We start from the raw sequence: 21,056 nt of genomic DNA, 5'->3' as shown, positions 1-21,056 counted from the left end.
AATGAACTCAATTACAAATAAGATGTTCCTACAAAAACTTACTTGGGATTTTTAAAAGGTCTGAATTTCAGAGTCATTGTTTTAAATATTTTGCTTTTTCCACTGATTATTTGCTTATTCCACTGCTTGGTTTCAAAAGTCAGAATGTTCTTTTTCTCCCTATGTTTGAGCTCTTCAAAAAGCAGTGCTTCACGAAGGATATGCTTTCTCAAGTTCAAGGACCACTTCCATTTACGTACTTAGCTAAAGCTGATCAGTGTACTACTACTGCCTAGTAAGACACACTGTCCCAGGACAAATCACTCACTCTGCTAGCATCGCCCTCAGCAATTGGTAATTAGAGCAAATTATGTGGTGCATGTTTAAGTAGTATCACTTAATCAGGTTGTCCCACTCATTAGCAGTAAAATATACTACACCACCTACGTTTATTGTCTAGACATAGCCAGGTCACCTACCGTATTTTTCGCCCCATAGGACGCACCTAGTTTTTTTTTGGGGGGGGAACTAAAGGGAAAAAAATTTATTTCCCCCCCAGGCGCGGGGGCTGGCGAGGGGGAAGCCTGAGCTTCCGCCGACCCAGTCCCCAGAACAGGCTGCCGCCCCAAGCCTTGCGCGCCCGACGGGACCTCCTGCCGGGCGCGCGAGGCTTGCGGACATCTGCCTGAAGCAGGGGGCGGGCTCCGCAGCTGGCCCCCTGCTTCAGGCTGCAGGCTGCCGCCCCAAGCCTTGCGCGCCCGGCGGGACCTCCCGCCGGGCACGCGAGGCTTGCGGACATCTGGCCGAAGCAGGGGGCGGGCTCCGCAGCTCGCCCCCTGCTTCGGGCTGCAGGCTGCCAGCCCAAGCCTTGCGCGCCCGGCGGGACCTCCCGCCGGGCACGCGAGGCTTGCGGACATCTGGCCGAAGCAGGGGGCGGGCTCCGCAGCTCGCCCCCTGCTTCGGGCTGCAGGCTGCCAGCCCAAGCCTTGCGCGCCCGGCGGGACCTCCCGCCGGGCGCGCAAGGCTTGCCGACATCTGTCCGAAGCACGGGGCGTGCTACGCAACATGCCCCGTGCTTCGGGCTGCAGACTGCTGCCCGCAAGCCTTGCGTGCCCGGCGGGACCTCTCGCTCTCCAGGCTTCAGCGAAAGCCTGCATTCGCCCCATAGGACGCACACACATTTCCCCTTCATTTTTGGAGGGGAAAAAGTGCGTCCTATAGGGCGAAAAATATGGTAATTTTCCTTTTATTGTTTTAAAACAAAATCATATTCGGAGTAGATCCACTGAAACCTGCTGAGTTAAGTAACCTAAATCCATTTGATTCAATGAATAGACTGAGTATGACTAGGACTTGGTATCACCCTATATATCTAGCACAGAAGGAACAGAGAAAATGTTTAAAAAAAAACCACACCAGAAATAACTGAAATACCAAGCAATAGAGAGAGAATGGGCACTTTCCTTGGTAACAGATGCAACCTCAAGTAAGGAAAGGATAACTCAGGGTGTCTATTACAGTATACAGTTTTCCTCTTGGAATATCAAGTGAATAAATTGGGAGAGAGTGGGTACTTCTTTTAAATAATTTTTATTACATTTTAAAAGGTTTTACAAGATTCTGCAAAATACCATGCTATCAAACAGAAGAGAGGGTTTTTAATAAGCTAACTAACAATCTCAGCAAAACTGTTAGTAGACCACTTAAAGTAGCATGTGCCCATTTGTTTACTTATACCAGGTTTATGTCCTGTGAAAAATAATTAAACTGCAACTGAGTAGCTATCAACTGTTAGATATAAAGTAAGGTATGTATTTCTTTTAATAGCATTCACAAATTACATTTATTCCACAACAGATTATTGACTAAATAAAATATAGACATAAGGGCTTACTTAGGACTTCTTCAGACAATACTCACTCCTCAACTTGCACATGTAGTGATAAATAAAATTTAATCATAATGGCCATACTATAGATCCAAAAAACAGAAGGACAGCAGCATCAAAACTGAAAGAGAATGGAAGCAAACTGGACTCCAAAGAAGGATCTATACAGATTATCCAATCATGCAATAAATGTGTGAGAGATTGAACACCAACAAATGCAGAATAAAATCAGTATTTAACAATGCCATTCTATGATATGTTAGATATCTTTTTTAAAAAATAAGTCAGCATTCAAAGTGGATAGATTGAAGACCATTAACTTGCACTTATCTTTTATAATTGATCAACATAACAATATATTATCATAGAATTTTAGAGTTGGAAGGGACCCAGAGGGTCAGCTAGTCCAACCCCCTGCAATGCATGAATCTCAGCTACTTCATACATGACACATGACCATCAAACCTCCAAGGAAGGAGAGTCCACCACCTCTCATGGGAGTTTCTTCCACTGTTGAATAGCACCCCATTTGTCCCTTTTTTTTCCAGGATGACAAGGAACTATTAGTGATCACTCTTTGGTTTCAGTCTATCAACCAGCTACAAATCCACCTAACAGTTACCTTGTCCAATCCACATTTTACCAGCTTCTCCACAAGAATATCATGAAGGGCTTTGTCAAATGCCTAACTGAAATCAAGATACACTATGTCCACAGCAGTCCCCTGATCCACCCAGTTTGTAATGCTATCAAAACAAGAAATAGCATGACTTGTTTTTGAGAAACCCATGCTGGATCTTGGTAATCACAACATCCTTTTCTAAGTGCTCACAGACCAATTGTTTCATTATCTGTTCTATGAACCTTCCAGGTATCAATGTCAAGCTCACCACTGGTTGGTAGTTACCTGGGTCTCCCCACCCCACCCCCCGCCACCCAAAGAGACAATGCACATGCTTTTGTAAACTAAGAAATTGTTAATAAAAATTATATTTTAAAAGATGGGGACAACATTTGCCTACCTCCAATCTGCAGGGACCTCACCTGTTGTCCAAGAATTATCCAAGATTATAGACAGTTATGCAGTTATGCATTTATAGCAGTTATGACTTGCATAATGTTCTTTCCTCATTCTACCTGCTTTGAACGCCAATGTTTTTACGAGAGTAATCTAGTTATTTCATAGAATAGCATTTGCATGTGTTAGTTTAGTCTGCATTTTTTAAAATCTACAGTTGCCCCCAAGTTATTTATCAAAATTTCATCGGCATTTTGGACCAATAGATTCTCTATTATACACTGGTTTCAGATTAACTTCTCTGTTTCTTTGAACTAGAGACTGCATAGTCCAACTGATACAAGCTCTCCCAGTTAGCACAGAAGTGGAAGAGTCAGGCAAGCCCTATGACCCATTTCTGATTTCACTGTTAGTATAACTTTGAGAAAGAATTCTGACTGAACAAATCCTTAGTTAAACTGGAGTATATAAACTATCTCTATTTATTTAGTTTCAATTTATTACCCACCCTTTATCATAAGCTCCAGGGCAGGGTACAAACAATTCCACAATACAGTTTAAAACTTTCTATGTTATCTCCTGACACATATAAATTAAATAGGCTGCTGTGCAAATATACCTCCACAGTCACTAAAGATAAATAGAATAAGGAAAGTTGCTTTTGCTACACAATTAACAATCCCTTCATGAGCTATGTAGTCTGGATGGAAAGGAAAAGTTTTTAAAATGACTTTCAAACATCAGTACCATCACAAAATAGAACACCTAAGTCAATTATAATAGGAGTAGGCAACTGGTGACCTGTAAGCTCATTCCCTTGAAGCTATATGAGCCCAGCCCAGCCCCAAATCCCAAGGCCCCCTTTTATTAAGCACTCCAAAATTTACTCCTATGGGGCTATTTAAACAGCCTCTTTGCCACTGTGAGCAGCAACAGAGGCTTTGGCAGAGCTCTTCTGCATATGAGTTCAAACCTCTATTTGACTATATCTAAACTCAGACACAAAACAGAAGTTCTGGGAGACAACTCTTAACAGGGACATCCAACCAAATCATACTCAGAAAATACTTGCTTTCAGTGGATCTACTCTGACTTAAAGACCACCCTTCAGCTCACACAGAAGGAAGTTGGTGGGCTAAAGACCCCTTTGCTTACATCGCAAAACACAAGGGGGTTATCAGCAAGCTAAACCAATGTTGCTGCCCCTTCAAACTTTTGTGTAATTCATAGTGTAGCCCCAATAAAATATCATTTAATGATATATAATTCTGTTAATAAAATAACTGGATTTGATGTTAGTCTCTAAGAAAATCCATAATTTTCCCTTGTATCATATAATGTATAATGACTATGGAATGGTTTAATCCCCCCTTTATAATATGATTTATCTCCATAAACTTTAACTTCAAAATTAAAAGATCGTAAATGACTATTAGTGCTAAAGATCTGATACTCATTGATATTACACGTACATATTTAATTAATAGTACATAAGGCTACTGAATTTTATCCAAATAGCTCAAAAGAACTCTGTGAAAGAGTATATAATAATCCAAGTAGAAGCTAACTGGTTTACATTGAATGGTAAGGAAAAGCTGACTCCACAAATGTAAACACCAGGAGATCCATGGAAGCACAGGCACCAACAATTACATTCCTTTTAAAAGGAGAATGAGCAGAAACACCAATGGCTGCAGTGCAGCTGAAAACTAGCTATGTCTGATGAAGGTATCCCATATGGAGTCCTGGAAAGAGCAGCTAATTTTCCAAGGCTGGACTGTAAAGCGCAAAGAGTGACAAAGATAAATGCATGGACACAAATGGACATATTATTCTACTTGTGAGAATGATTAAAATGAGAGATGCTCAGAAAGGCTACAAGAATATACAGGTAAAAAATGTGTAACTTACTGACGGCCATCAATTTCTACTACTGTTAGGATATTTAACAGTTCAGCAATAGCAACTTCATGATCCAATGATCTCAAAGCTAAAATCCTATTAACAAGTCCCTGCCAAACATAAATAAGCCAACGACCTAAGCAAAAATTGTTGCTTTTTTGTTTTGTTTTTTTAAGAGGCACAGAACACTGATTACATATTATGCTGGAATTTTCTCCAACATTTACTTAATATTTATAGCAAGCAATTTAAATGTTTTTAATTGAAACTCCTCCCACTCATCCATTTCCCATCAGTCACCATTGTGCTATTTCAAGATTGCTATCACATAACAATATTCAGTTTACAGTTTAAGCTGAAACTTTCCTATACAAATATTTGCTTGGATGAGTCATTCAACTTCAACTTTAAGAAAACAAATTCTTAATCTCATATGTGCCAAGTTTCTGCTAGTCTCTTTGTGCATTTGAAATAAGAAACACAGCTACAAGAACTAACCTTTAAAGCAAGCAAAGGTTGTTACTACTCAAATATATCAGCCTTAATACATAAAATGTGCAATATGAAATGTTGAAATATAATATTTTCTCTAATAGTTGCACCCACCCCAATGCCTTCATCGCTTCTCTGTTAAATCTGCATTGCTGGGGAGCCTGTGATCTCCTATTTTGTGATAACCTTTACCTTATGCATTTGCTCAGTGCCCGAATGTGTGAAATTTGTGCTAAACAATATTGAAATACTAAGAGCCAAACAGCAAGCAACAGCAACACACGTTGTAAAAAGCTGAAGAGGGAGGAATAAAAACCAGAAAGGTTTTAAAATGCAGTAGTGTACACCATCTAATTAACAGCAGACAGCCACACGTATATACATACATCTGGGTGTTGAAACAAACAACCACACTTACCTAGCATGCGAATGTACAATGCAGTTTGATCAGAACTGTCATAGGATATTGCCCCACGTCTCTGGAAACAAAAAAACAGAAAAAAATATTATTTCTGAAATTAGGCTTTGGATGGTTTACCTCCATTAATCATGTTTAAAGGAGTGGGTCAGCAGACTGCACGATCCCACCTCCACCCCCCCACACACCTTAACCATGGTTAGAGGCTTATTTGCTCCAATCTGCCTTTCTTTAAGAATGTTTTTAGACTGCTGGTTCTTGAGACTTAGTGCTTACTTATGCTTCTGGATTCTTATGTTTTTAACCACTGATATGTTTCTAGAATGTAACCACATAGTTGTTATGCTCTAAAAGATGTGAGATAGTGATAGTGAGATATTTATATCTTATTCACTATTTGCTTTATCAGAGCAACTGATGAAGATGGAAGACCAAATATTTTGCTATAAGAATTTAAAATTGGTTATAGTCACTTTAATAAATATATGGTTTCAGTGATTAGCAGCACGCTACCAGGATCCCAAACAAATCTATCTGAAGTGCTGTTTGATGCTTTCATTACTATCTGTATAACTACAGTTGTACCTTGGTTCTCGAACGACTTGCAACTTGAACGTTTTGACACCCGAACGCCACAAACCCAGAAGTGTGTGTTCCAGTTTGCGAACATTATTTGGAACCTGAACATCTGACATACCTTACACAGCTTCCAACTGAGTGCAGTAAGCTCCTGCAGCCAATCAGAAGCTGCGCCTTGGTTTTCAAACATTTTCGGAAGTTGAACAGATTTCCAGAATGGATTCCATTCAAGTACTAAGGTATGACTGTACTGGTATTAAAAGAAATTGGACAGAGTCCGCTCTCTTTGATCAAGTTTGATCAAGTTTGCAGTATGGCAATAGTTCCAGATTGGTAATCCGCAGACCCCCAGAGGTCCATAGCACCATTCACCTGAAGAAAACTATCAAAATTTTCAAAAGTAGGGGGTCCATGGCTTGGCTTTTTAAAAACAGGGGTTCTGCAGTACTTAGCTAATTGGGAACCACTGTAGTACAGTGGTACCTCGGGTTACAAACTTAATTCGTTCTGGAGGTCTGTTCTTAACCTGAGGAATGCTTTCACTAATGGGGCCTCCTGCTGCCGTCGCGCCACTGCCTCGCAATTTCTGTTCTCATCCTGGGGCAAAGTTCTCAACCCAAGGTACTACTTCCGGGTTAGCTGAATTTGTAACCTGAGGTGTCTGTAACCCGAGGTACCACTGTATAGGGTTACTTTTGACTGGCACTGTTTGCAGAGGTTCCAGTGGCAGTGCTAATTAGGAGTGCTTTTTACCAGAGCTAGTCAGTTATCCACGCTAGATACTTGAAGCATACTTCTCCCAACATATCTCCCATCTATAGGACACTAACATGGTTACCCATACACTTGTTAGTCAATTACAGTTAATGTCAGCACTGATGTAGCTGTTAACCAAGGCTACAGCAAGAAGGAGAGGTCAGTGTTCTATTGTGCAAGTTCACACAGTGCTGAAACCCAATCTTTACAACCTCTGTCCTTCTGAACTGCTTTGAACTATTTTGTATGGGAAAGTAGAATATAAGTAATAATAATCCCTTAACTATCGTTAATGGTTGGAGAAAATTAAAGTCTACATCACCCAAAGAGACCTTTAAACACTAGGAATGTAATCCTACTACAGTTATTCATGTAGTGAATGCAAGACATGAATTTGCATTTTACATGCATAGAATTAGCTGAATGACAATCATCATCCATTCTCACCTGTTCTCTTGGTAACCATTTTCTACATATAAAGAATAAGTATTCCTTTTAGTCATTTTTTTCCAGTGAGCTTATATAAAAAGAATGCTGGCATGACAGAACTAAAGCTTGTGTCTAGATTTTAATTAAAGGTTTACTTTAAAGTCTTTCTTTAAAAACCGGAGTGCTATGTACATTCAAGTCTCCTACTGCTAGCTATGGAAGAGTGACCTCCAAATGTGTATAGGAAGCTTTCTTCCTCCCAAGCCCACAATAGTGAAGTCCATCCGGCATATACAGGATGGGCTCACGACTAACAGTGATGAAACACTGTGAACTATTGTATAAAGAGATTGCTAATTAGTAGAGCACTATTAACCTGCTCTATACGCAAAACGCTTATCACTGCAATATGCCACTAAACTGTGCCAATTTAAAGTGCTTGTGATTACCATTATAGCCCTTACCTAAAGCAAGTTACCTAAAGGACCTCCTGGATTTGAATCTGCCTGTACCTGAACACCTGTGTCTAAATTCCCATTGTGGTGCTGAAGTAGGCATATGTACCAGAGCTTTCCAGCAATAATGACACAAATATGGAATCAAACTCCATGTGATAGGAAAGTCCCATTCTTAACTAAGAACCAATCATAAACAAGCATCTTTAAAATATACTGTACAGTGGTACCTCGGGTTAAGAACTTAATTCGTTCTGGAGGTCTGTTCTTAACCTGAAACTGTTCTTAACCTGAAGCACCACTTTAGCTGATGGGGCCTCCTGCTGCGCCGCTGCTACATGATTTCTGTTCTCATCCTGAAGCAAAGTTCTTAACCTGAGGTAATATTTCTGGGTTAGCGGAGTCTGTAACCTGAAGCATATGTAACCCAAGGTACCACTGTACTAGTAACCTGGCATTTCTCTAAGCCAACTGCTTTCTATCCTCTCTCTTTCCATTGGCTCCTGCTTCCTTCTCCCCATTCCTTGGGACCATTGTACATGTCTGTGGCTACAGCTACATCTCTTTAACTGTTTTCCGTATTTCCCCACCCCACCCCGCAATTTGGCTTAAGTCCATCTCTTTGACTATATTAGTAAGATGCTGGCCAAGTTTGCCAAGATTTGTGTCCCAGCTTCCCAAAACTTAAACTGTGACATAGTTGTGTTTCTAGATCTGAAGAAGCCAACGTAGTGTCCTCTAGATGTTGCGGAAGTACAACTCCAACTATTCCCGACTATTGGCCTTGCTGGCTGAGACTGATGGGACATGGAATCCAACAACATCTAACGAGCGCTAGGTTGGCTAGCCTAGACAGCAGCACTACTGTCTTTGCTCACTTCTGTATGTCTGCATTAATTCTTGAAAGTTATTTTTCCATGCCTGTTTGGTCCCAAGTCCTCTTCACTCCTTTCGCTTAGTGTGAGGTATGTTGGTTGCTAAGGCAAGCAAACAGGAGAATAATAAGATGGGGATTGGTATAATGACTAATAATTTTATCAAAAGAGAGACTTCTCAAACACAGAAAAAGTAATACACACAGGTCTTGCTATCCCAAAACGAGCCAAAAATTTCCATTGAATCCTATGGGGAATTTTGACCCCAAGTTGATGAAAAACCCTGAGGAAACTACTAATTACTAAGGAAGGTATCCACATGTCAATCAAACAGGGGATACAGGCAGCACCCATCAGTGTGGTGAGGTACTTGCTGCTGCAAGCCCAAACACTTCCAAAATGATGTTCTCTGAGCAATAGTCTCATTCATAAGGGTGGCAACAACACAGAGAAACTGAAGGAAACAACTAAAACAAAAAATAAAAAAGTAAATACTAGAAAGAAAAGTAAACAGAAGTGAAAGAAGGGGAGAGGCCCAGCTCATGCTCTAAGGAGAAATGAACAAGTGAAAATTCACCAGGATGCACATGGCTATGGCAGTCTAAGCAAAAGTCACACCCCTTGATCATGCACATGAGCAAGACTCAAGAGGGCAGGCTTCTCACCAAAATACTTGCCTTGCTCTAGAAAGTTCCTAAAGTAGCTCTGTGCAGATTCAGAAAGCCCAAGTGGGACTAAATTAAGTCCACTGATTTTAATGGATGGCCACTGATTTTAATGGATGATCGCCCATTAATTATTGGATATACAGGCAACCCCACTTTATGTGGGGTTATGTTCCGAGGCATCGTACACATCAGTGAAATTGCATATATTTGAAAGATCATTGAAAAAGCCAGCAAACACCCCGTTCTGTTCTGCCATGCCCCTTTTTGTGACATTTTTGGGTCACTTCCGAGTTCTGCGCAATGTGTGTATGTGTGGTCACACACATATTGAATGTGTGCAAATGGGGAGTTACCTATATAAATGAAACATACCAACTTATTACCTACCAAATGCTACCTTGGAAATCATGGCACTTCAAATTTTGTCACAACTTTTTCCTTTTGCAAATCATCACAAGCATCATGATTATATTCTCTCTCTACCACTCCTATATAGATAAATGGGATATAGATACATACACACACACACACACACACACACACACACAAAACTATTCAGAATATGAACTATGACTTAGTTTCTTTAACATACTACTTCATCACATTTTGTTGTTGTTTAGTCGTGTCCGACTCTTCGTGACCCCAAGGACCAGAGCACGCCAGGCACTTCTGTCTTCCACTGCCTCCCGCAGTTTGGTCAAACTCATGCTGGTAGCTTCGAGAACACTCTCCAACCATCTCGTCCTCTGTCGTCTCCTTCTCTTTCCCAACATCAGGGTCTTTTCCAGGGAGTCTTCTCTTCTCATGAGGTGGCCAAAGTATTGGAGCCTCAGCTTCAGGATCTGTCCTTCCAGTGAGCGCTCAGGGCTGATTTCCTTAAGAATGGAGAGGTTTGATCTTCTTGCAGTCCATGGGACTCTCAAGAGTCTCCTCCAGCACCATAATTCAAAAGCATCAATTCTTCAGCCATCAGCCTTCTTAATGGTCCAGCTCTCACTTCCATACATCACTACTGGGAAAACCATAGCTTTAACTATACAGACCTTTATTGGCAAGGTGATGTCTCTGCTTTTGAAGATGCTGTCTAGGTTTGTCATTGCTTTTCTCCCAAGAAGCAGGCGTCTTTTAATTTCTTAGGGACACATAAACCCTAACTCTCTTTTCCTAAATATCAGATATCATAGTGGTATCCTAGTAGGGATTTCTCTATAATATGATATTTGTTGAATGACAGGGAACAAATACCAATCACTACATTTTCCACACGAAAACCAAAACCATGCAACCACGAAAGTAATATGTACAAATATTAATAGAATATAAGATTCAAAAATTTAAGAGGACGTCCACCTTCTTAATATACAGTGGTACCTCGGGATGTGAACGGGATCCGTTCCGGAGCCCCGTTCACATCCCGAACGGAACACAAGACGCGACGGCACGTCTGCGCGGGCCGCGTTTCGCCACTTCCGCTCATGTGCGTGACGTCATTTTGAGTGTCTGCGCATGTGCGAGCGGCGAAACCCGGAAGTAACACGTTCCGTTACTTCCGGGTTGCCGTGGAGCACAACTCAAACACGCTCAACCCGAAGCACATTCAACTCGAGGTATGACTGTAATGCAAAGCGTGACCAAGAGTCAGGAATGGCAACTAGACAATTAGGCAACTTTGAGACCCAGGTTATGTGAAAAGTAGAGTATAATAATAATAAGAAGCTCACAGATTACTCAACACTAGCTTAGAAAATACAGACATAAGTATTTGCAATACTGGGCATTTTTTTTTAACACTGGGATTTGATTACAAGCAACTTATATCTAGTCTTTAATTTGTTTAAATTGAATTGCTTCAAAGAGAGTGCTATCTGTACTAGTGCAAAATGAAAGCACAAATGTTCCAGCTTCCACTGTTTTTATTAAACGGCCTCAGCCCAGTATACCTGAAGGAGTGTCTCCACCCCCATCATTCAGCCCAGACACTGAGGTCCAGCACCGAGGGCCTTCTGGCAGTTCCCTCACTGCGAGAAGTGAGATTACAGGGAACCAGGCACAGGGCCTTCTCGGTAGTGGCGCCTGTCCTGTGGAACGCCCTCCCATCAGATGTCAAGGAAATAAACAACTATCCGACTTTTAGAAGACATCTGAAGGCAGCCCTGTTTAGGGAAGTTCTTAATGTTTGAAGTTTTATTCTGTTTATTATTATTATTATTATTATTATTCATATTTCAGCACAATATCCCACTACTTCAGAAAACAGGAAGAATCTGACTACTCAAGTGGTACATCCATTCACAATGGGAAGAGTCACCAAATTTTCCTGTCTGCACCCCCCCACACACAACAATATCCTGCAGATCAAAGAACTTCAAAAGCAGAGGTGGGGGGGAGGAGACAAACACAAACACACAAACACAAAATCTATGATCCATGTTCAGCAGGATCTTTGGATCCAAGCTGTTATTTATGGTGTACTTTTTTATATTATTATTAAAAGAATTTTTGGCTAGATTAGAATATCATATTTTAATTCTATTCTAATGCCATATAATTTTAAAGGCTACATGCTGTTTTTATACATTAACAGGAATTATCCACTAAGTTTCCTTTTAAACGAATGTAAGAGATGCCTGTAAAAGCCAACTAAAAATCTGCTTTAAAAATTCATGTTTTGAATCATTTGGGAAAGGAGGCACAAATTCCAATCCTATCAAAGTACAGTACTGGTTCATTATGAAGTTATCTCTAATGAGACAAATAATGCTCTGTAATTGTTATAAGATTTCCCAGAAGTCTAGTGTTCTAATGAATACACTATGTCACTACCTCAAAAAATTACATATCCTGTAAAATGAAAATGGCTTTCACAGGCAATATCTACAAGAGGTACAACTGCCTACTGAGGTCTGCATCTACAGAACTTTGTGAGGGACTCTTAAAGGAGATAATTGATACTGGATAATTAATGGCAAAGGAGGGGGTGTTGGTTCTATTAAGAATATCAGAGGATATTGATGGAAAGCTTACAGGCATGTGATTGGTTGGGATCAACAAGAAACATGTGATCTTCCTATTGATTGCTGCAAGTTTTACTCTTGATGCAGGGTACGGGGGAGATAGAGAAAGTAACCTCTCTTTATGAGTGTATCAAACTTAGAAAAAAGTTCCTTCATCTTTGCTTGGATGGAGGCAACTGTCAATGGAGAAATAACTTTCCCAATCCTCATTTGTGTTCCCACTGTTACAACACTTAACTCTGACCAACTGGAAAATGTTTCTTAAGAATCCTGCTAATCTAATCTCCTACCACTAAGATAATAAAAATATCGGAATCAGTATCGTATCAGGAAGCAGGCTGTGGGTGTAGTATGTAACCTGATTTGGGCAACAACAGTATTGTAACAAGTCTGAAAAAATTATGGGTTCCTAGTTATTCAAGCAGCTAAATGTTTATGCTAAGAACTGAAATACTTTCTCAGAAGAAATGTGTAAAAATATAAATAACCATTTATAGGTTATCAAGGAAGCCAATAAGGACTACTTCAAGTTAATATTTTTGTACCCATTGTTTATCAATGTTGTTATATGGCCAGAATACAAACTGAGCTGATCACCTAAATGTGGAGTCAAACTGTTTTTTTCAAACCATCAACAATATTTTTGAAGCATGCTAAACATTATTAAATAATAATATAATTTTCAGTAATATTACCCATTTCTGGAGGCCCAGGTAGCCTCCATGGCTAGAAGTGCCTTTTACAAGTTGTTACAGTACAACAATTTCAAAGATCCCTGAACTAGGAGAGCCTGACCACAGCAGTTCAGGCACTGGGGACTCAAGACTGCATTAATATAATGCACTCTGTGTAGATCGTCTCTTGCACTTGACATGGAAACTCTAGTTAGTGCAGAACACTGCTGCAATATGCTGGCACAGTAAGTATGATCCTGTCAGCATATAACACCTCTACTCAGGGATCTGGTTCGCCAGAAGCAGCTTAGTCATGCTGGCCACATGACCCGGAAGCTGTACGCTGGCTCCCTCGGCCAATAAAGCAAGATGAGCACCGCAACCTCAGAGTCAGGAACTAATGGTCAGGGGTCCCTTTACCTTTATCCAGACACATAATTGTTGACACATTTTAATCTTTTTCACTGCTGACAATAAAATAATAATAATTTTAATATTTCTTGTAAACTGCTTAGAGATTTTACTATGATCAAGCAGTATATAAATTTTGTAAAATAAATAAACCAAAATGTATACAGTGTGCTTACAGTTCACAGGACACCTTCCATACTGGCAGCAGCATACTGGCAGTTCAGGAAATAGCAGGTTCCTGACTTCCTGATAGAAGTGTTGATGATTTTGGAAACTAATCAGCAATAACTACCAAAGGACTGTGAGTATAAGTTAAGTATTGTGCATAGGGCAGCAGTAAAATTGTGCAACCCAGGAAGAACAGACTATTCTCGTCAATTAGTTGCAATTCACTAGCAGCTCAGTATCAGAATTCCATTTATTGTTTGCAAAGACTGTATAAAAAATTTAGCGACATTTGGAATGCCTCATTACAGTGGTACCTCCGGTTGCAGAAGGGATCTGTTCCAGAGGTCCGGTAGGATCCCGAGGTTTCCATTGCGCATGCGCGTGTGGCAAAACTGATCAAATACTTCCAGGTTTGCCGCTTTCGCATCCTCAAGTTTACGTAACCAGAGGGTTACCTAACCAGAGGTACTACTGTACTTGTATAGAGAGCAAAGTATTTTGGGAGCAGTTTTCAAAAGTGTTGTGGAAACAGGTTGCATGTTTGAAGCAAATGGGAGGAGCTACAGCTGAGACCAACCTTTCTTAGCTTTCATTCTTTGAAGATCAAAAATGTAGAGCCACACAAACTTCTCTCCCTTCCATCTTCCTTGTTTCCACACAAATTCCATCCTACATTCCCTACATTAACCATGATGTAAGGTTACATTTACCCTAATGTTAACCATAATTAGCTCTAGCTCAATTGTGGGGAACCTCTGGCACATGGGTGTAATTAGGCCTTTCAGGCAAACCACATCCACCTTTCCCGGGGCCAGGATGGAAGATGAAATGTTCATGGGAGAACAAACAGTGTGCAAGTCTATGAGGTAGCTACTAAAAATTTCAGAAAAATACTACTACTGCACAAGACAAAAATCATTTGATATAGCCTACTCTCATCAACTTCATTCTAAATTCTAATCAAGAATTTAGAAAAACTAATCACTTATCAGCTTCCACATACAAGATTCATTCCCTCTCTAAATGCCCCGAGCTTGATTAAGAACATGCAATTTAAAAGCTTGCACTCTTTCTAAAACTAGGTGGTCTAATGTTTCACTAACACAAAATCAGACTATGAAGCCAGATCAAACGAAGAGGCTGAAGGTTATGTCTGCTTATTTTCTCTACTATCTGACCTTAGAATGCTCCTCAACATTATGAATATACAAAATATTTCAACACTAACCCACTGCTAACTTAAACACACTAATTAACCCACTGTCTCCTTATTGTTGTCTTTAACAAAACACCACCACCAAACTTGCCACAATTTATCATTCAAGAAAAAGCCTGCCAAAATTATTGGTTAGACTCAAATACAGTGGTTCAGTATGAAACTGTAGTACAATTCATCTTGAAAATTTAGTAAGCATGTTTATCTACTGAAGCCTCAACTTCAGACTCCCTAGTTATCACTGCAAAAATAAACTATTAAAGCAGCATAGTGGTGCTGATCAGTCACAAAACTTCTCACACTCAGACCAAGGTTACCCACAGGCATAATGTTAACAGCCCAAAGTACAAACTTAAATGGCTGCAAATGTTCCCTGCATCAGAACTTCAAAATGGCCAGGGTAGAAAAATACTGTTGTATAAAATTTAGGGGAGCAAAAAAAAACCCCAAACCTGCAAAGCTTCAGTGCAGAAGGAAGTTGAAGCTTCTATAACATTTGACAGCTACTTTTATCCATTACCAAGGAACATGTGAAAGCACAGGTTACTTCTGAAACACAGAAGGAAAGGAACCCAAAGATGTCATTATCCCTATAAAACAGAAACAGTCAAGACGTGCAGATTAGCTGACAATAGAACACAACAGTACAGTCAAGGAACCGAGATATTATCAAAGTTATTTCAACTGATCCAATCTCATTGCCTGCTTGAGTTCAAAGAAATCCATCTACCCTGTGTTTGCATATTGCCTATCAAAGGAACTGTGACTTTAAAAACAGAGTGATTGTGGGGAAAGCGCTGCCTTTTTTGTTTGCTAATATTACCATACTTTTCCGTGCATAAGACTAGGGTTTTTTTACTTTAAAATAGAGTTAAAGGGGGTAGTCTTATACACAGGGATAATCTCCCCCCATTTTCTTAATTTTGAGTCCCCAAAAATGGGGGTGTCTTATATACGGGGGGGGTGTTATACACGGAAAAATATGGTATTTCACTTTTGTTTTGATACAGCTGTGAGGGGGCTGAAAGTGCTCTTGAAGAAGATTCTAACCACACTAGCACAATGTGTCTAAAAGTATGCTTTCTTTTAAAGATAAGACCTTGCCCTGCTACACCATCCAAGACCAGCATATGTACAATAAACACATTACTAGAACTATTTATGAACCCTCCTGAATATTGCACGTTGTTTAAACCTGATTGGTTACTAGAACTGATTTGTCAATTGTAAAACAAGTTACAAAAGGTTCATCAGAATCTATTGGTACGTTCTTCTGTTTTGGGTAGCATAAATGGAAAAAGATTCTGAATGCAATACTTTTATCTCTATTTCAGGCTCTCAAACCGGCTGTTTATGGAGAACACTTCTTGTGATGCAAATGACAAACTCTACAGTCTTTAAAGTTTAAGGTCTAAACTGAGAAGGGGACTTCATAACAATAAAAATTATGTGGCAAAGAGGTTTGCCTGACTTGTAAAATAAAAGATCTCACCCTCCTCCTTCAGTGAAGTTATTCAGGGGAATTCTAAATCAGCATTTCAGGTTAAGGTTTTCACTGGTAATAACAAGGCATTCGATTCACACTACAATAGTTAAAACTGTTAAACAAAAGACATTTGAAGGACTTTTGCTTTTATGTAATAGATACCTGGACCGAGGCAGAAATAACGTTTAGTACACAGAAAATTGACTAACATGTAACAAAGTTAGCTGATGTCAGCCAACTTACTTGTGTTAAATACTATACTCCAAAGCTAAACAGACATTATATATATATATATATATATATATATATATATATATATATATATATATATAAAAATATAATAGGGATAGCAGCTTCAGCTAAAAACATCAGAGCCAAGCAATACTATGATCCTCAGGCCTAAACTTCAAAGTTTCACTAACCTTCAGAAAAAATGTGTATACAGGCATACCTCATTTTATTGTGCTCAGATATTGCTCTGTGCTAAGATGTGGGTGAAGCTGCAGGCAGCCTGGCCACTCTCAGGGGAAGAAAACACGCATGCATGCACGCACGCACGCACACACACACACATACACCCCGCTGCCCCTCTTCTGGCCACTGGCAGGAGCAAAACTAGGCTTTATTTCACCTGGGTCAAAGACCCAGTTTGTCACACACACCCCACATGCATTTGCATACACACACACACAGAGGCTGGAAGCTTAAATGATGCCCCCTCCAGAGGCAAAAAAACTGGCTAGCCCCTCCCCCCCTACAGCTCTGCCACAGGAGCAGAGCTGGCTAGGGCTGGAACCAAGTTTTCCCTTCCCACCCCTGCAGCCAGGAGGGCCTGGCTTAACAGACTACAGTATAGCTTAAAATAACTTTTATACACACGGAGAAACACAAAATAATAGTGATCCACTTTATTGCAATGTTTGCTTTATTGTGGTGGTCTGGAACTGAACCTGCAATATCTCTGAGATATGCCTGTACATGCAAACATGTTCAAAGCATAAAAGCATGTAGGGCTAATGTACTAGTGCCAACACACACACACACACCCCACAATCCAGACAAGGAGATCCATGAGCATATCACTTCCTGTGGCAGGAACTGCAGGTATTTAATTTAATTTTTCCTGAATTCTTACGTGAACCCTTTTTAGGAGTAAAACACAGCATATGAATTATTTTAGACTAGAGCTAGAACAGGACATTTTCATGTTGTCATTGAAGCACTAACACCACACTATTTGCAGATGTTGCAACAGAGGCTAATACCTCTGAATGTCTACCTGCATCCTGTTGTGGGGGGGATTAGCAAAGAAAAATGGCAGACAGGAAAAGAAGTAACCACCTTCTTCCCACACAGTTTCACCGTTCAACCTTAAAGCTAATTTTCTTTACAAAGACCCCAGTTAACAGTTAAGTGTTAATGCATAACATGTAGTTCCCAATAAGAGAATCTTCACAAAACAAAATCTGTACTTCTTCTGAATAACTAGATGATGCATACTTTTCATTCTACTCTTAAGGCAATGTTCATAAAAGTACAGTGGTACCTCAGGTTACATACGCTTCAGGTTACATACGCTTCAGGTTACAGACTCGCTAACCCAGAAATAGTATCTCGGGTTAAGAACTTTGCTTCAGGATGAGAACAGAAATCGTGCAGCGGCGGCACAGTGGCAGCAGGAGGCCCCATTAGCTAAAGTGGTGCTTCAGGTTAAGAACAGTTTCAGGTTAAGAACAGACCTCTGGAACGAATTAAGTTCTTAACCCAAGGTACCACTGTATTCCTATATGCTAGCACTTAAAACATTGGGCCAACTATGTATGTTCTCTCTATTAAAATGAATATTCCCTAACAAACATATTCTATAACAAACTCTGAGGTGCTATTATTATGCACCAGAGGAAGAAGCAAAACATTAGATGATTTCCTCTTCTCTTAATAAGAGATTTAAACACATATGTCAAAGACAGGACAAAATTCCATGACCTTTTAAATGTGTTTGTTTTTGTTATTATGCATTTTGTGTGATCCTTGGATGAAGGGTGGTATACAATCAATCAATCAGTCAATCGATTGATTGATTGATTTCCGCCAGTAGATACCCAACAGTTCAATCTTATACATATCACCTCAGCATGAGTTCAATGGGGCCTATTTCCAGGGTAGTGGGTATAAAACTGAAGCCTAAATAAGTTTAGAAAATACTCAGTTTAGACCTCAATCGTGTACCCACCTCTTTGAAGTAAGCCCCACTGTACTGTTTATAACCACAAACCTTTGTAGCTGTTGTACAATATTCTATTGCAGTATATAGTTTTACAAATAAAGAAATAAAACTCGATTACTTCTGAGTAAACTTACATGGGATTATGCTATTTGAGAATACTCACAAATCAGACAATAAAACAAGTACATTATATCTTATTCTGGGCAGATGCTTTAAAGTTCAGAGATTTGTTATCATTTGCAGGGATATCTCAGCAGACTGCATCGGGGCAACAACAGATTGGCAAATGAATTCTGAAAACATTTGAAGAGAAGAGAGCCAATAATGGCAACAAGATCTATTTTTCCACACTCCACCTACATTTATTATGGATAAATTTGTTACTGTTACAATCACAATGGGATACATCAATGTGAACTGCACAGACAACATGGGGTTTTTTTTAGAAACCACTGCAAATCTAGCACAGTTCTATCTAAAAGCTTTCAGTGGTTGATAAAGAAAGAACATTATATACATTAGTCCATGTGGTGTTAGGGAAGGAATCCAATATTTCACAAAACATTTAAGAGACTGGGCGCAATCCAGTCAAATGTAAACAACTAATTCTCCCTCTAAAACCTTGACTGAATCACACCCTGTGTAAGTTTTATAACTACTCCGACATGAAGGGTAAAAAAAAAGTCTTTAAAAGATGTCACTACAGCTGTCTTGCAAAATAAAAATGCAAGTGTATTGGCAATAGCCAGCTGGTAGCTCCCCCTCCAGATTCTCAGCAGTATTATTTAGCCCAGGAACATTTAATAGAAGACAACCATAAAAGCAGAAGCTACCCTAGCTTTCCTTGAAGAAACGTGTCGACAAAAGCAGGACAATATAAATGTACAGCGAAGCACCTCAAAGGCATCGCTGTGTACTCTGGAGTGCATTTCTACCCAGCATTACAAATGACAAAACTTGACCGACAGAGAGCAAAGAGCGTATTCCGCAGAGGCAAGCGCCTCTTCGGCATATTTGCTTCTGATCTCGTGTGTTTTGCAAACTCCCCAATTCCACGGACTCCTCCACCAACCCCAGCACCCCATTTCTGCAGGGGAAGGGAGAAGCGCGTGGGAGGGGGGTTTCGGGGCCGCCTCACCTGAGAGAGCTGCCTGGGGTTGGGGCAGCCGAAGAGCGCGGAGCTGGAGCTGAAGCTGATGGCTCCTCTGCGGCTGAGGACATGCTGCGGGACCGGCCTGTCCAGAGGCAGCACCGGCAGCTGGTAACATACTTCCATTGAAACGGAGGCGCCGCCGCCGCCGCCGCTTCGTCTTCTGGAGCGCCCACAAAAGCCAGGCCAGGCTCCCGGAGCGAAGCGAGGCCAGGCCCGCCGCCCTCACCTGCCCCACACGCCGGGAACGGGTCGGTCAAAGGAGAAGCCGCGCTGAGGGGGCTTTCCCCGCACCCCGGCCCACCCCGCTCCGCGCCCGCCGACGCAGCCCTAGGGAAGGCTGAGGGGGAAGCAAGTGCCGAGGAGGAAGGAGAAGGACGAGAAGAAGCAGCAGCCACGGCAAGTCCCGTCTCAAGTCCCCCGGTCAGCTCCGCAGCCGGGACGGCCGCGTGCCGCCGCTCATGGGTGCCGGCGAGCGGGCCCGGGTGGCTGCAGCGACGGCGGCGGGCTGATTTGGGTGAGACACAACTCGGCTGCGGCAGCGCCGCTATTGTCCGGCACGAGGCGCGGCCCCGCGCGAGGGGAGGGGCCAGGTAGTGGCGGTTGGTGATGCCGCAGCTGTGGTGGAGGCGACGGAAGCGTCAGCGGGCGGGGGGGGGGGAGAGCAGCTGCGCGTGCAGGAGCGAGAGGCCGCCTTTGCCTCTCCCGCGCCCGCAGTCAGGCGCAAGCCCCAAGCGAAGGCGAGCGCACGCGCCCAGGGAAGCACCAGCCAGGGCGGCCGGGCGGGCAGGCTGTGTGTCGGCGCGCCTATGCGCAGCGGGGACGCCGACGGAGCTTGTGCGTCGTGACGTCATTCCTCCTGCCTGGCTTACCCCCCCCCCGTTGCTTTTGCTAAGGGAGAGTAAAGGGAGGGCGGGTGCTTTCTTCACAATCGTTTCTGTTTCCCTGCTCAGTATATAGGATCTTCTTTTTCTTTCCCTAGAGGCCCCTTATATCTCTTCAGCTTCGATCTTCTTCGTTCTCCAGCACCTCGCGAGAAGAAAATCTCTACTGATGTTCTGGCTAAATGCAGACTTGATGGCCGCAACATCCAACCGACTTTTCCTCCCCCTCCTCGCCCCTGTTTTAATTATCTTACCTACAGAATCTCACATAAATTGAGTTACATTTTGAAGGGATTCATGTGGCACTCGGCTCTTTTGTTTGCTGCTGCTACTGGTGCAGCAGCAGCAGCACTCAAAACCACACTTC

The 21,056-nt window shown here is 41.4% G+C and overlaps 1 protein-coding gene across 2 annotated transcripts in view; it reads right to left on the bottom strand.

Moving 5' to 3' along the window:
* The window catches only part of PDE7A (phosphodiesterase 7A), a 58,401-nt gene extending 37,859 nt beyond the window's left edge, over nucleotides 1-20,542 (bottom strand). The window contains exons 1-2 of one of the 2 annotated variants that reach the window (XM_053396022.1): nucleotides 19,794-20,542; nucleotides 5,698-5,758 (exon numbers count right to left, since the gene is read on the bottom strand). In XM_053396022.1, coding sequence (XP_053251997.1) covers nucleotides 5,698-5,758; nucleotides 19,794-19,931 — 199 coding nt within the window. In that variant the 5' untranslated portion in view covers nucleotides 19,932-20,542. The remainder of the gene's footprint in view (nucleotides 1-5,697; nucleotides 5,759-19,793) is intronic. The other variant, XM_053396023.1, reaches the window with a different exon arrangement.
* Nucleotides 20,543-21,056: the final 514 nt, after the last annotated feature.

Source organism: Podarcis raffonei, chromosome 7 (assembly GCF_027172205.1).
Source record: "Podarcis raffonei isolate rPodRaf1 chromosome 7, rPodRaf1.pri, whole genome shotgun sequence".
Taxonomy (NCBI): Eukaryota; Metazoa; Chordata; class Lepidosauria; order Squamata; family Lacertidae; genus Podarcis; species Podarcis raffonei.
Note: the sequence above shows the minus strand (reverse complement) of the source record. Positions and strands in the feature narration are given on the sequence as shown.